This window comes from Hyalella azteca, unplaced genomic scaffold (genome assembly GCF_000764305.2).
Source record: "Hyalella azteca isolate HAZT.00-mixed unplaced genomic scaffold, Hazt_2.0.2 contig15104, whole genome shotgun sequence".
In the NCBI taxonomy this organism is placed as follows: domain Eukaryota; kingdom Metazoa; phylum Arthropoda; class Malacostraca; order Amphipoda; family Hyalellidae; genus Hyalella; species Hyalella azteca.
In genome coordinates, this window is record NW_025944967.1 from 105,404 (window position 1) to 121,792 (window position 16,389).

Genomic DNA, 16,389 nt, shown 5'->3' on the forward strand with positions numbered 1-16,389 from the left:
TCCCCCAAAGTCGTGCCACCAGCTCCGCGTTTCATAACCACTGTCATACTAGTTAATCTGATGATGATTAATGAGTACTTATGATGATTAATCAGTATGATGATTAATGAGTATGATGATTAATGAGTATGATGATTAATGAGTATGATGATTAATGAGTATGATGATTAATGAGTATGATGATTAATAACTGTGATGATTAATGACAATGATGATTAATGACAATGATGATTAATGACTATGATGATTAATGACTATGATGATTAATGACTATGATGATTAATGACTATGATGATTAATGACTATGATGATTAATGACTATGATGATTAATGACTATGATGATTAATGACTATGATGATTAATGACTATGATGATTGAGTATTATCTTCGTTGGCAGTTTTGTGAAGGTTTCATCAATCTCTAATTAATCTCGCCTTATTCTGATAGCTGAAAATTATTTTTGTTTCCAGTTTATATAATTTCCAACTGTAACTGAGTAGACTATTAAAAAGTTTATAATAAATCATATCAAAACTACTGACTTCTGAAAAATTGTCTTCTGACATTTTTAAACGAAATGCAGATTTTCATCAAAAGTTTCCACCTACCTAGTGTTGTTTACTGGTTGATAAAATATCCAGAAATTTTTGGAGCTGGACAAGTCGTTGAAGATCATGACGCTAATTGATAGGAATTGGATGATGGTCAGCTAACAATGAGTGAAGGGATACCGTAATTTAAAGAAGGGACCTTCTACTAGATTTTTTTAGTTTTGCTTTTTAGCTTGATGACAATAGTATCATGCCTCAGAGAATTACAAAACCAATATGCCATCTTCAGCTTAACATTATTGTTATTCTTTTTGATTACATTTTATCCTATGCGTGTTGTATTTCAGATGTATTCAACTCGCATGAAGTCGACCTGCGCACTTTCTTAACCCTCAACGACGACGAGCTCAAGGAACTTGGTATTGGGGTCTTCGGGCATCGCAAGCGGCTGCTCTTCGCCATAAAAAGTAAATATATCCGTCAAATTTTATCTTGCTCACATTCAATCGTAGATGCCTCGTATTAATCTTAGACTCACATCTTGTCAACTTGTGATATGCTAGACAAGTTTTCTATTTAAAACTGAGATGTACAACAAAACCGTACAGTGCACATTGTTTGCGTACTACGTTGCACTAAAGTAGATCCCAAATTGTCGACGGCTAGAAATTTTTGATTTTGAATCTAAATCACCGCCGTCACGTTGGCCTTGCAGTAATTGGCATATGTGTTATGGCACTGATACTGCAAAAACAAATTGGCACTGATACTGCAAACAGATATTAACAATTATTTCTTGTTTTTCATGTGGATTACGAGAGAAGTCAGTAATCAAAATTTTCTATCCCTGTTGCGATTCTCACGAAAGGTTCCGGTTTTTATACTCACATGATTGTAGAAACTTCAGTTGTCGTATAAGTTTTCCATCACTGATGTATTCCACGTGTTTATTTGTTCATAGCAATGGCAAATTGTGATCGCAGAATTTCCGAGCTGCTCTATCAGTTGGTTTTAGTTTTTTTATATCTGAACATTAAATACCACTTTGTAATTACTGTTGTATACTGCTTCCGATTACTAAAGCTGTGCTGAATTGAACCCCCTTCTTCCCCGAGTCTTTGAAGGATTGTCTGTTAATAAAGATTTATTTAAAACTTGAATGTAAAATAACTTTGTGCAGATTTTACGAGCTTCCTGCCCGAGCTGAGCAGCGCCGAAGGAGATGCTGATCAACAACGGCATCAGCAGCATCAGGCTGGTACTAAACGCTCTCCTCCTCACGATGCTGCTCCTAAAACTGTCACGTGGAATTGCTGACGTTGTAGGGCGCAATTGAGACAAGTAGGACCTCTGATGACCGAAATAGATGCTGTTACTTTGAAAAAATTTGCAGCTGTTGCCTGAAATCCAGCGTGAAATCGTGAAAAGGTGGTGCGTGAAATCCGTCGCTTCCTAGCTGTTGGTTTTGAGTGACTTCCCTCGTTCTTCATTTGAGTTCAGTTCTGTTTCCTTCCTCTGCATGGTAACTAGATTATTAGCACGGGCAAAGATAATCGTAACACATGTATTTTTCTTCCCGTTTTAATCTTCGTCCCAACTTTTTTGACAATTTATTTTCACCTACAAGCACAAATGCGTTCTCGACCTCTTTAATCTGTCCACTGATGAATATTATTTTTCGGCAACAGTGGTTATTGACGTCAAACTTGCATGTATATGCAGTAACGTTTATTATGAAGTTTGTGTACAATTTCGGTTACACCCTTACGTAGTTTCCGCATTCTGGAGTTCCTGGACTCGGTGACCTGAAGTACTTGAGAATGCTTATTCATCAACGGAGCTGTATGCTTTAAAAGTTCAATTGTTTCGTTCACTCTTATAAGTACTTAGTGTAGCAATGATAATTTTCTTCGTACTTGACGGTTAGTCTCTTTAAATGTTTCTTGACGTTAGCAGTTCTCAACAATGCTACTCAATTCCAACGTGTATGATTTGAACGTTTCTGTTGATCTCGGATCTCTAGTTTTTGACTCGGGTGCGCGAAGTATTCAAAGTACTCAAGTTTCGCTGCTGAAGTTCCCCTAGTGCTCTCTCTCTCATGACTTTACGGTGTCGATGTGTTCGAATCCAGCGCTTCGCTCGCTTTGGTGACCGGCAGTGTGCCGGAATTTGTCTGTGATACATTTTTTGTGAGGGTTAAATGAGCGTGCGAACTTGAACCGAGTGGTTTACATGAACTCTGATGTCAGTCCCTTAGACATACCTCAATGCCAATCCATTACCTGGGATTTGTATTTGTAATTTTTACTTCTCTGGCCTCCATAACAAGGAATTTAGATATAGACGATTTACATTTGATACTGTAGATTATCTGCGTAACAATTTCATTCAATTGACTAAAATAGCAAAAATTTTCAGTTTAGTTATGAAGTGACTATTGCCCATCGATCGTAAGTTAATGTAACGCATCAAGTTATGACAACAGATTCTCTCTTGATTGAAAAAAAATCAGTTGGAAATGTTACTTTTGACGAAATTTAAGTTACTTTTCGGTTCTGATTTTACTACATTTCGACCTCTTGACCATGAACAAAAAATTTTATCTTCCATTGAAACTATTTAGCGCTTTCCACCGACCGAGATGTAGACTATCCAAGGAGATCATTGGTGTCGGATATTTTAGAGCAGGAAACCATACATTTAGTTGATGCTGTTTATGGACGAGTTTGGTGGTGGCGGCCCTGGGGGACAGAGTTGCTCACGATGCATTCACGATGCCATTTAGTGGTAGCTTGTGCCTATTTTCAAAGTTTTTGAGTTTCGTTATCGCTCTTAAAGACTAACGCGTTTGTTAATCCCTGTTATTTTTGGTGGGTTACACCTCAGTAAAGTTATCCTCCAGAATTTGATTTACTAATTTTAGTTTTAACGCGTGTACGTCTGAAATAAAATCACTTTTTATCATCCTGAATGCATTTGAAGCAACGGTTTTCGGGGCCTGTCGTTCACTTTCGTTTCAGTAGGAAACTTTCGCTTCAAGTTTTTGTGTTAATTAGATAGGTTTTTCGTCCCGGACTTATGACAATGAATTTATTTTAGCTTCCTGTGGCAAAGAGTTTCGACTGATGAGGGCGTTTTTTTCTTTTTGCATTATGATGGTTTGAAGTTCCGTTTGCGTTGACGGTTTTGATAAGCTTGGCTGCTTCAGCTTCTCTCGAGTCGCATGCTGCTGAGAAGGTCTATTTTTCAATACTTCGTGGAAGATTATCTTCATCATCTCGTAATTCAACTATGCCTACAGAGAATGAACGGATGCCTGTAATTTTAGGCGCAAATTTTCATGATTGTGATATTTAGTTTTTATCGGAAGAATTTAGTATGTCCTGTTCCTTATTTTTTTCTTCGAATGATCCTTAGGAATTAAACTCGTTACAGTTTCCACGTTTCTTGCTTATCCTGTGTGCTCTCCTGCACATTTCTGCCAAGGTTTATTGACCATAATAGAAAGAATTGGATGGTATTGAAAGTTATATCGTGAAACAATTTCGCTGAACTTATCCGTGTACAGAAACTACTGTCGTGACAGGTGCAAGTCAACTATCATACGTAACGCTAACCCTTGCATGTGTTATGGACATGCATATAAGAGTTTCTGTTGAAGCACTTGCAATTTTTCCTTTTTGTGGAAATTGAAATTTTTGGTCGAAAATTGGCTTGCAAACGACAGATCTTTTTCAAGAACCGACGGACGTAAATACACGGTTAATTTGTACGCTTTATTTGTTTGAATAGTATAACTTGGACGCTCAAGTATAACCTTCTTCGTCGCTGAAACGGGCGTCATTGGATCGCTGTGCTTCCTGCAGGTGGAAGGAAAAATTATTATAACTTTCCGGGAAATGTTTTTGATATAACCATGTATTACATTTTTCAGACTATCTAACGTAAATTCTTTTAGCTGATATAGATGTGGTACTCGCCATTCTCAAAAGCTCAATAAGATTTTCTTTGTCGAGATTGGGAAGATCCACCAAGTCTTGTGGCACACCGTGTAATCTGGAGCAGAGTAGAGATCATTTGAACATGCCAATTTTGGTTAGGATTTTTTAATGTACCAAGTTAACAAAAAATAGATAGTCGAATTTGTTCGTTTTTTGGTATTAGCTATAAGCGGGGTGTCTCAAATTCAAATCATGCTAGGTCATGGCTACATTATAACTGAAGCGCTAGTAAACAATTGGCCACTAAACTAACTAACTAACTAACTTATAAAATAACGAGCCCTGTAACCGCGAAAATTTCCATTGTTATTATGTGAACTAAAAATTAATACCAATTCCTGCCTTGGATAGACTGGAATTATTCATAACCCAATGCATGAAAATAATCGCCTTTAGGCTGAAGTAGGTAACTAAAAGTACAATTAGATCGCAGGCCCTGCGTAGAAACAACACCTCTCTAAGCTGGGCTGGACGCCGGTCTCCGAGCTGATGTACCGGAACTCGGGCATAGCTTCATGCAGGTCCTCTGCGTCGTCACCGTCCGCGTGCAGCTCATCGGTAGAGCGGTTACTGTCTGAAATGCAACGTGCAAGTTCTGACAAGACTGAACTTGAACCTGGGGCCGCACTATCAGAAAATTTCCACGAGTTTGTGACTCCGTCAGCCTCTCACTGACCATGTTTCATGTTAAGCTCACCTATCACACACGGCCGATACTTTTAATGTACTTAATATGGTTATGATAAAACGGCCCCTGATGTACAGGAACATAATTTGCAGGGAAAGTATTAGAGCTCAAGTGGTAGCTAACTCATGATATTTTTAATTAACCTATAATATTTTGTGTATTCCAGCGATTCTAGGTGCACGAAATGCACCTTAAATGGATTTAGTTTTGATATTACGTCATGATTTTATAACGCCAGACTCGAAATGTTGACACTTCCATGATTAAAATAGAAACTGCGAAATCCTGTAGTCAAAACGTAACGAGGTGCGAGCACAGTCATGCCAGCTCAACGGGAGAAAAGTCTTCCCAGCAATATTGAAGCCCTAGCAGCAAATTTTCCGTTCATTGACAATATTGATTTCAGATCGACAGATAATTATTACTAGAGAATTCATAGACAGCTTTATCCATGGTACTACAAAAATTCATCCTCGTTTCTGACGTCATGAATCATAATCTCTATTAAACAATAGAACTTTTATTCAACTTGAATTGACTAATAGAAAATAAAAGAAAGCAAAGCAATTGATAACTACCTATTGAATAGTCGCGAAAAAAGAATGCAACCAAAAATGACATCAAAAAATTACCAATGAACCCCAGTCGCATTTCAGACGAGAGTCGCCGGTACACGAAAGTGCCAACGATGATCAGATACCTACTAGCACTTCCCGCTTATAACAGTCTACTTTTAAATATACCTATTGAAATATTTTAGAACTCGAAATTATTATTGATCATCAGCCTCGCCTGTGTTAGGAAGGTTCAAAGACTGCAGTCCGTCGCAGATCTCAAGCTCGATGTCCTCCAACTGGTCCGAAAGGTTCTGAAAAAAAAACCGCTATTACATTCAAGTCCGGGACACTATTTCCATTAAACTTCATCCTGCAATAATCCACTCGCGAATAAATTTTTGAATTTAGGAATGCAATCTGTCGCACAATCGATCGTGAGAAGGGACGGTTAAGAGAAAGTGATGCTTCTCGCTTGAACTAATAAAAATTATCATAACGTACGTACTTAATGATAGACTACAACAGCGTTATAAATTCTTTGCAATTTAATGAAGCACTAGAACATTCTTTGAAACACCATGTCGGTAAAAAAAATCATGAGCATTGTAAAAATTCGCCGCTTGATTAAGAACTAGAACAATTATAAACATGTAAGGCATCAAGTGTAATGTGTGGAACAGATTAAGAATCAGAGGAAACATTTTACCAAGCCACGTCGCCCTGTGACAGGGAGGTCCTGGATGTTTTCCTGGGCACAATCCCAGGTCGGCCTCCCCTGGAACACTACCAGCGGCGAGAAGCAAGCAACAGCATCGTATATCAGGTGGCCCAAATGAGGGCGGATGAACGATAATCAGAGGCGGCGATCCATCGTGGCCTGGGGCTGCTACGTCCCTAATAAATACTAAGGAAACTACTAAGGGAGGAGCCTTACGACGCAGGTGACGGGCGGCGGGAGGCACGCGGCGCGCAACTCGTGCCACTCGAAGAGCAGCCCACGCGTGCGTCCCTCGTGCAGCGGTGAGAAGTCCAGCAGCAGCACCTCGTCCTTGCTCTTCCTCACCACGTCGAACACGTCTTAAGAGAGGAGAGATGCCTTCATATTGATATCGAACAGATGACGCACGTCAAACACGGCACACAATAATAAAGATGCCTTCATTTTAAAATCAAACAGATGACGCACGTCAAACAAGGCACACCGTAATAAAGACGCCTTCAATTTAAAATAAAACAGATGACTTACGTCAAGCACGTCACACCGTAATAAAGACTCTTTCAATTTAATATCAAACTCATGCACCATGTCAACCACGTCACACCGTAATAAAGATAACTTCAATTTAATATCAAACAGATGCACTATGTCCAACACAAATTACCATGACAAAGATGTCTGCATTTTAATATCAAACAGATACATCTAGTTCAACACGACAGAGCATAAAGATAACTTCAAATTAAAATCAAACTGATGAATCCTAGTCCAACACTCCTGAGAATCACGTCGCTTTAATTAATACAATACCCTACACTCTCAATTCTTTGATGAGAACAGCGTGTTTCACTCACAATTCTTTGATGAGAACAGCGTGTTTCACTCTCAATTCTTTGATGAGAACAGCGCCCTACACTCAATTCTTTGATGAGAACAGCGGCCTACACTCTCAATTCTTTGATGGGAACAGCGGCCTACACTCTCAATTCTTTGATGGGAACAGCGCCCTACACTCTCAATTCTTTGACGGGAACAGCGCCCTACACTCTCAAATCTTTGATGGGAACAGTGCCCTACACTCACAATTTATTTGATGAGAACAGCGCCATACACTTACAATTCTTTGATGGGAACAGCGGCCTACACTTACAATTCTTAGACGGGAACAGCGCCCTACACTCACAATTCTTTGATGAGAACAGCGCCTTACACTCAATTCTTTGATGGGAACAGCGCCCTACACTCACAATTCTTTGATGGGAACAACGCCCTACACTCAATTCTTTGATGGGAACAGCACCCTACACTCACAATTCTTTGATGGGAACAGCGCCCTACACTCTCAATTCTTTGACGGGAACAGCGCCCTACACTCAATTCTTTGATGGGAACAGCGCCCTACACTCACAATTCTTTGATGGGACCAGCACCCTACACTCACAATTCTTTGATGGGAACAGCACCCTACACTCTCAAATCTTTGATGGGAACAGCGCCCTACACTCTCAATTCTTCGATGGAAACAGCGCCCTACACTCTCAATTCTTTGATGGGAACAGCGCCCTACACTCTCAATTCTTTGATGGGAACAGCGCCCTACACTCACAATTCTTTGATGGGAACAGCGCCCTTCACTCGCAACTCTTCGACGGGAACAGCGGCCTACACTTACAATTCTTCAAGGGGAATCTGTTGTCAATATTCTCCCGCCAGAAAGAGCTGATGTCGGCCAGTATGCTGGAGCGCTCGAGGCCCAAGCACGGGTAGTACTGACTCACGTCACGGGGGCAAACGCCTGCAATTATACAAAATAAAATGAGAAAGATTTCTTAACAAGCAGGAGCTGGTCAGATTACTTGTTCATTAACTTATTTGTGTATCTTCTGTCGTTAACGGGGAGAGAAACTTTTTTTTTTCTGTCGGAGAAATTTCAAACAAGAGCGGAAAATGAAGGGTTGAAAGACGACAATGAAGTATAATAAATTAAACTGATCAAAGTAAAAATAAAAAGACATTTGAGACAGGCAAGAAACAATACTTATACTAAATTTTAAATCTATTTTCTATTAGCATCATTCTAATTTTCGATACGAGGCAATATAAAAAAACATCTCTCGGAAATTTCTGAATGTAATAGAATTGAAATTTATTACTGTAGAACTGCAATTTTTCTGGTATTGACCATCCATGTCATTCAATTTTTTACATTAATCATTTCTGGAATCAAAAATTCATGCTGACGTTCCTTCGAATAAACTTTGTTTAGAAATCCTATATGCAGGACTAAATTAATGACCAAAAATGCGCGTTTTTGCCTGGGGTGTGGATTATAAGGCTGAGCTCACTGTGCATTTACTCGGCCATTTAACTGGTTCTCGGGAATGGAACTCAACATGTAAGCCAAAAATTAATTTTGTCGTGAGCAATTAAGACAGAGATAAAGTTAACATGATGAAATGAATAATAGCTTAGGACAAACAATAGAAATGAATAACTCCTAGCTACCATGTTGTAAATGGATAATGGTACATCTTGAAGGATAAATGAGCAAACAATTATAGCAACGTCCTGAAAGTAGAGCACTAAGAAGAGGAAAAAATGTTACAGGTAAAAAAATCTACGAAATGCACCAGACGTTTGCGAGACTTTGTAAGTCAATTCTAAAGAGAGTTAGAATTATGAGGCTGGCAGAGTTACAGCTTCAACTTTTGCCATTCTTAGGGCAACAAAAGATCAAATACTTTTCTAAGTAGCTATTAGCCTAGCAGTTCTTTGGAGAAACGTTGTGATAGAAAACAATTAGGAACGCAGTGAAATAAGTTGATAAACATCATTGGGTTACTGGCATCGCAAAAAAAAACATAACTCAGTACTCACTGCAGTGAGTGACAGAGAGCGCATTTTCTCGTCGACGAAAACTTGAGGTCACGGACGGATGGACGGACAGACAGACAGACGGACATGGCGAGCACAATAGTGCATTTTTTCCATAAATGAGAAAATGCACTAATAAGGAATAACTTGTACAAGAGCAATATATAACTTGTACAAGAGCAATATTGCGTGCGACATCAAAGGTAGTTAGTAGGTTGAGCGCGTCTGACTCACCCATAAGACGGCTCTGTGTGACGAAGCACCTGAACTCCCCTGAAGGGTTAATGTCGCACCACTTGCGCAGCACTAACACCGGCAGGCTGTTCACTATCTTCTCACTGTCGCTGCAGCTCTGAAAATGTCTCATGAAATGAAATAAACAACACGTGAGGCTGAATATGCCATGAATAACTAAACTTATTTTCCACGCAACCATGACTGATGATGAATAAAGGATGTGGAGAATCTTTCAATGACGCGATTCCTGAATTACTTACGCTTTCAAAACTATAGCCAATTTCAATACAGTAGAACCTTGATAACATTCTTTAAAGACACGTATGATCATGGAAAAAATTAGTCGAATTAGAATATAACTGCTTGGCATGATCAGACGCCCTCTTCAAAGGGTAAGTTTTCAAATCTCCAGGGCACAAATCAAGAAGAATTTTCGACAGGCCAACTTTGCCCAATTCTTCAACGCCAATACGTACTACTACACCATAATATACTATACATAAATAATATACTATAAGTTAATGACCTACTCGAAATGGTTCAGTGAGATCCAGGGTGATCTGGTTGCTGCTCTTAAGTAGCAGGTAGACGTCAGAAGGCGTCATACACTTGAGCGAGTTGAAGCAGGATATCCAAGCCGCGTCCTGTATACACAATATATTCTTATTGTTCATTCAGGCGTTTCATGCACAAACTGTAAAAGTAGAACATTTTAGTCAGACTTTGGGCTGATGAGGGAGATTATCTATGAAGCAAGCCTTACACATAAATTGTATGTATTCAGTCAAGCAAGTGATAAAGTAAACATTTCAAGCGAGCGTTGCGTGTTTAGGTAGGTAGTTGCTTGAACTACAATTATTATAAAAAAGCTATGATAGTAAAACATTAATAAATAATTAAGGAACATATCTAAAATCAGTTGACAATTTAATACTAATTACCTCTAGATATAGTACACTTCAAGCCCTCAAAATGAATAAATAAATATTTTCAGAGAATTGCATATTGTTCACAGAAATTACATTTACCCGCACACAAATATCTTTCAATTCATTACCCAGTAAGGAATATATTGTGATCTACAGTAAATAATCAATGACCTAAATTCTCACTTATAACATTTAAAGGCTTACTGGAACTTATTGCTAACAGCGTTGAGCCTGTGGCCTCTGTGCTCAAAAAAACTTCATTAACATCAATTGCTGCAGATACACTTCATTAAACTAAGACCAAGAACATACAGCAAAACTCCAAAGATATCTCCAATACAGAATAGGAGATCATCAAGACAGACTAGTGGAGCATTTGTCATAAATATTTGCATTGAACGTGGATATTTGGCATTTGCTCCTGATTTTATTATTGATACAACATGAGAAATATTATTAGTCCAACTTTCAAGTAACAATAATTGGAGTTTCACTTGAAGCCTGGCACTGAATGTTTTAATACCTTAGGAGCCGTCCAGTTGAGCTTTGGGAACACGGCACCTCCGAGCTTCTGTATGGCCATCTGGATTTTATGTGAAAACTCTTCTAGGGCAGGTGCCTGTTGATGAAGGATTAGATGGAGTAAAACATGCTTTCAGTTGTAAGAAGGGGCTAAAATATGAGGGAACTTCAGTCACTTTATGTTAAAGTTTTAAATGAGGGACCAAAAAATGAAGGCAAAAGAAACCTTCAACAGTAGCATATAACAATGAGTGAAATTTATCATTTCCTCATCAACCAATCATAATTATGAACATCAACAAGAGTTCTGAGAGACTGAGTGGTGTAAATTGTTTTTCTTGAAATGAAAATAAAGTATGTAAATATCATGTGATAACTAATGCAGTTTATTGGTTTTGTTAATGTGGTGAACATTGTTATTCGAGTTGGTGCAGAACATATTGCGTACATTGGTGAGATCTGTGACTTCTGAGTTCAAAATAATGCATCCTGAACATAACCCAGATTTTTTTTTGTCGGGAAAACCGGCTCACCCAGAATGTGGCAATAATTGTATAGATTTTTCTAAGCAGTAAGCAAATCCCAATAATTTCAAGCATGGCATTCATGATTGTTTCCTACCTTACTAGTTTTTAGGACCTAATTTTAGTATATTTTTTTGTTAGCAATTAATTCAAATGAATGATAGGGCTGAATTAATGAGTAGGCCTCACAGTAGGGCTGAGAAGTTGTGGATGTGCAAGAAAACAATGTGTGCAAAATTCTAGGCTCCTAAGTAAACTTCTTCATGATTTGAGGGCAGTTTGAAATTTTCAAGAACATAAATAATAGCATACAAATGAAAACTTTTCCTAAAATTAAGATTGTCTTTTTGGAGGTCACAATGGGCAAAAATCATCATAAAGATAACTTCAAAATATATGTTCCAAGTTTCAAAGCAATACCTTATCATCTTTATTATTAGACAATCATAAAAAAGGTCAAGTATATTTATGTACATATTTCACAATTTTACCCAAAATAATAATATTGGTTAGTTGAGGGTAAAAAGTAATATACCTAATAAGTAAAAAGCATAATTTTATCATCTCTATTACCTATATATACACTATTTAAGATTTAATCTCCAGAGCTTGAATATTTCAATCTGTGTGTCTTCATGGTCAGAGGGTAACTCTAAAAATGAACAAAACTCCTATAGTTGTAACTTGAGTTTCCCAACTATTTTCAACCTATGTATTGAATTACAAATTAATTATAATTACCTATATAATAATTGATGGCAACACATTGATACCTTTGATACATATAAAATACCTATATAAAATTTTGGAGGATCAATCAAAACATCAAAAGAAATATGCTGCATGGCATATATATTTATAGAATATATTTTTGGTGGTTCTGAGTGGCTATGGGTTTGTTGCAGTAAATTAATATATTCGTGATGAGTAGAATAGACATTTTTGTTTGTAACACCATGAGTCTTTTCACAAAATTATTACGTTTCATTGTACTTAGATACTTCTTAGGTCGGCTCATTACTAGATAGCAACTTCTATTTCTCATGGGGGAAAGCTATTTTTTAGCAGTGTTTTCATTATGATAACTTGATTTTCCAAAATTTTGACTATGGATTATGTCTCGAAGGTATCAACACGTAGCCAGTGTTAATCATATAGGTCTAGTAGTTTGTATTTCAATATCTAGGTTGAAACTAATTAGGAGAGAGAGTTTTGATGCTATATGACTAGGCAATTACTTAAGTTACACTTATAGGAGTTTAGGTCATTTTAAGAGTAACCCTCTGACCATGAAGATGATAATATTATAGTTCTAGAAATTAAAACATGTATAAAAGAGATGATAAAATGTCAGTTTTTACCTATTGTGATCCTCAAGTAATCAAAATTATCATTTTGGGTAAAAATTAAAATTTACACGTAGTTATATGTATGCTTGACCCTCATATTTTCTTATGATTTTCTAATAATGAAGATAAAAAGGTAGAGCTTTGAAACTTGGAACATAGATTCTAAAGACGATGATTTTTTTATGATGATTTTTGCCCATTGTGACCTCTAAAAAGATTATCTAGGGTTTTAGAAAAATGTTTATGTATGTGATATTTTTCATATTTAAAAAAATATCAAATGACCCTCAAATCATGAAGAAATCAGACATGAATAAAATTTTGCACACATAATTTTTTGAGCATCCACAACTTTTCCACATTAATATGAAACTGAACTCTACAAAGTTGAAATAACGCTCCACCCTAATAGACATGGTAAAACACCATCAAGATACAAACATACCAAAAGCTTAATGTTCTGATTTTATGAGCCAAAACCATAGCAACCCCAACATTTTTGTTGTATGATGCAAGCCACACACCTTTGCACTAGCAGTGTCATCTTCATGCCAGTCCAATACCACCTCATCATCAGAATCATATGCCACAGGCTCCAATGGAGATTTGTTTTTAAGAGTAGTGGAAGGCTTGACATGTGTGTGAGCTGGCTTATCTTCATTACAGGAGAGGCTTGGAGATGCATGTGTACCACCCATATTACTGCTAGAACATGGTGTGGTACTGCTGCACTTGTCATCGCCGCGGTCTTGGGTAGAAGGAAGCACAATTGTGCCAGGGTCCAGCAAGTAGTCGAGTACATTTGAAGGTAATTCCAAGATCTCACTGAAAAATAAGCTTATAGTAATTGGATGCCATTTCTTTAATACCGGTGTTAAAAAATAATGCACAAAACCTTGAAAAAACAATTTACTTACAAATGATTCTTAAACTATAAATTAATTTGGATAAAAACATCTTGATTTCCTTGACCAAATACCCAGTGCTATGCACATAATAGGTACTTTATGTCAAAAAACTGTTAGGTATTCTACTTACCTAATAATAGTACATTTCTTAAATTTAGGATACCATTGAGAAAATTGGCAGCATAATACGTCATTTGAATCCATAATTTATAACTGAAAATGATTGGTAAAATGAATTAGATTTCACTAGAATTGATACTCTAAAACTGAAAAAACAAAGCAATTCATAAATTATTAATATTAACATCAAACACATACATATATGTAACTACACTGGTAACAGAAAGCTTCTTTATTCTAAATAATAATATATTGGATAGGAAATTTTTAGTTTGTGTCCTATTCTCACTCTGTGGACCAGAGAAGGGCTGCTAACCTGTGTGAGTAATCGCAAATCTACCTTTGTCTTGTGTACTGTGCTACCCTTTAATGTAAAACATCTCGTTCTAATTTACATATATTGTTGGTGTTCCTAAATATTTGCAGTATCCGAGTTAGTGAAACCAACCCTGATAAAGGACAGCCTTCATTACAGACTACCTACATAAACAATACAAATGCTAAACAAGTGGATAATCAAATATTAATAATTTGGATCCATTTAGTTAATTAAGGTTTCATCTACAATTTTTATTTTTTGTGGACTTTTTAGGAACAAAATTTATATTTATTTGAATTTGACATTTGATAGAAAAAAGGGGAATAACATCATTTATGTAGTGGCAAACAAAAGCACTCCTTAAATAAGGCAGTCATTACTGAAGTTGAGCTGCATAGAGTGCCCCTGGTTGCACTCCAGGTAGCAATCAGAAAGGTGCATTGGGAAGAATTTATATAACTGTAATGATAGTCCCACAGAGTGTAAGACTATTTTTATTAATATGAATTAACTATGAAGTAGGTTGAAATAATTAGGTAATAATAATCATAATAATATTGATAATAATAGTAATAATAATAATAAGTAAGTTAGTACAGCAATCCCTTGATTAACGCGGTTAAGAAATCCACGAGTTTTACCGTGTTCAGCAAAACCGCGCTAATCAAACTTAAGAATACATGGGAATAATTATAATGAATCCTCAAAAATAGCAAAGTTGCATAATAATTTTTTTTTCCACTAAAATTCATCATATTTTGCTTAGTTCAATTCATCATTCAAGCTTAGTCTCTAAAGTGATATTTTTACGTTTAAGGGTTCTCTTTTTGTCCATAATTATGACAGTAATTTATGAAGGAAAATTACGTAGTTTGATAAAAGTGAGCAGTAGATATGGCAGCGATCTTGACCAGTTGAAGGCTAACGAGTAACTAGAGCACCGGCATGGCGCACTTACCGGCAAACGTTGCCGAACTCGAACATTCGAGTTATGAACGAGACAAGACGCGGTTAAACCGACTCTGTAGTCAGCACGAGTGCCTAGGGAACGGGACCTTATTTAAAGAATTATTGGCTGAAATTCATAAAGTAACAACAGATAAAGTAACAACATTTGGCAAATTTTTCCAAAAGTCGTAACAAAAGTAACAACATAAGATCTAATAAGCAAAAAGTAACACTTTTGTTACAAACGTAACACCTCTGGCTAGAGGCGGGAAAATGATGCATTGCGAAAAAAAAGTCACGCTAATCAAAACTGGCACCGCATAGATTAAGGGTAGGTGGCAAATTTTTTTTCCGCGTTAATCAAAACAGCGGTATTCAAAACCGTGCTAATCAAGGGATTGCTGTATTGTGAACATGATTACAGAAATTTATTTTATTAGTCAAGTTACAGTAAGTAGCAACAGCTTCTACAATTGCCTTTCAAGTTTCTAGAGGGAAGGGACCTCCTCCAAGCAAGTTTTTAAGAGAGGGATTTACAGCATGTGTGTGCGCCAGATTGTTTCAGGCAACCCTATGGAGCGGACAGTGAATAAGCAGATGTTCTATTGTTTCAGCCCCGCACAAACAACAAGGACTGTCCAACAAGGTAAAGCGTGCAAGGTGTGAATTGACTAGCGCATGTCCCAGGCCGCGCGCAACCTGGCAAGGGCAGTTTCAACATTTCTATTACTGTTGGCCAGGGTTGGTAATTTTTGTTATTTATTTTTTTAAAATAAAAAATCACAAATCAATATTTTTTTCATGATTTTTTATATAATTTTCAGCTTTTTTTCTTCTTGAAATGTTATTTTTATATTGCAATTAGCCTACTAACAATAACAGTATATGGATGGCTAAAAAAGGCAGTTATTGCCTTCAAGAATGGCTAAAGTGGTGTTTACCACTAGTCATTACTTTGTATTGCTCAAGTCTATTCATTGACTTGTAAAGTTTGTATGGAGCAAGGTAATGAGCTAAATATTGACCATTTAACTGACTTCAATATACAACAACACTTCAGGAATGCAGATCTTCTAAACATTGAAGAGTCACAGAACAGATAGGTAGCTGATAGCACAGTCAACAGTGCACAGCACTATCAAT

General features: G+C 37.0%; 2 protein-coding genes across 2 annotated transcripts in view; one reads left to right on the forward strand and one right to left on the reverse strand.

The window, feature by feature from the left end:
* Positions 1 to 3,991, forward strand: part of LOC108680713 (protein bicaudal C homolog 1) — a gene marked incomplete in the record, with an annotated part of 49,643 nt that extends 45,652 nt beyond the window's left edge. Inside the window, 2 exon segments of the mRNA XM_018169605.2 lie at positions 900 to 1,019; positions 1,733 to 3,991. Coding sequence (XP_018025094.1) covers positions 900 to 1,019; positions 1,733 to 1,869 — 257 coding nt within the window.
* A 323-nt stretch (positions 3,992 to 4,314) lies between these two features.
* LOC108680686 (cell division cycle protein 123 homolog) lies at positions 4,315 to 14,127 on the reverse strand. Its single transcript, XM_018169570.1, has 11 exons — positions 13,990 to 14,127; positions 13,476 to 13,776; positions 11,080 to 11,175; positions 10,158 to 10,271; positions 9,625 to 9,742; positions 8,189 to 8,311; positions 6,733 to 6,875; positions 6,034 to 6,109; positions 5,007 to 5,127; positions 4,533 to 4,608; positions 4,315 to 4,412 (listed from the first exon to the last, which is right to left on the reverse strand). The coding sequence occupies exons 1-11, from the start codon at positions 14,061 to 14,063 to the stop codon at positions 4,359 to 4,361; spliced, it is 1,296 nt and encodes a 431-aa protein (XP_018025059.1). The 5' UTR covers positions 14,064 to 14,127; the 3' UTR covers positions 4,315 to 4,358.
* Positions 14,128 to 16,389: the final 2,262 nt, after the last annotated feature.

Excerpts from the sequence above, each read along its gene's own strand:
- LOC108680686 (XM_018169570.1), bottom strand. The coding sequence starts at position 14,063 with ATGGATTCAAATGACGTATTATGCTGCCAATTTTCTCAATGGTATCCT. Across the intron at positions 6,876-8,188 it reads CAGATTCCCCTTGAAGAATT|ACGTGTTCGACGTGGTGAGG; the intron begins GTAAGTGTAGGC and ends TCCTCTCTTAAG. Across the intron at positions 4,413-4,532 it reads TTATTGAGCTTTTGAGAATG|GAAGCACAGCGATCCAATGA; the intron begins GCGAGTACCACA and ends TTCCACCTGCAG.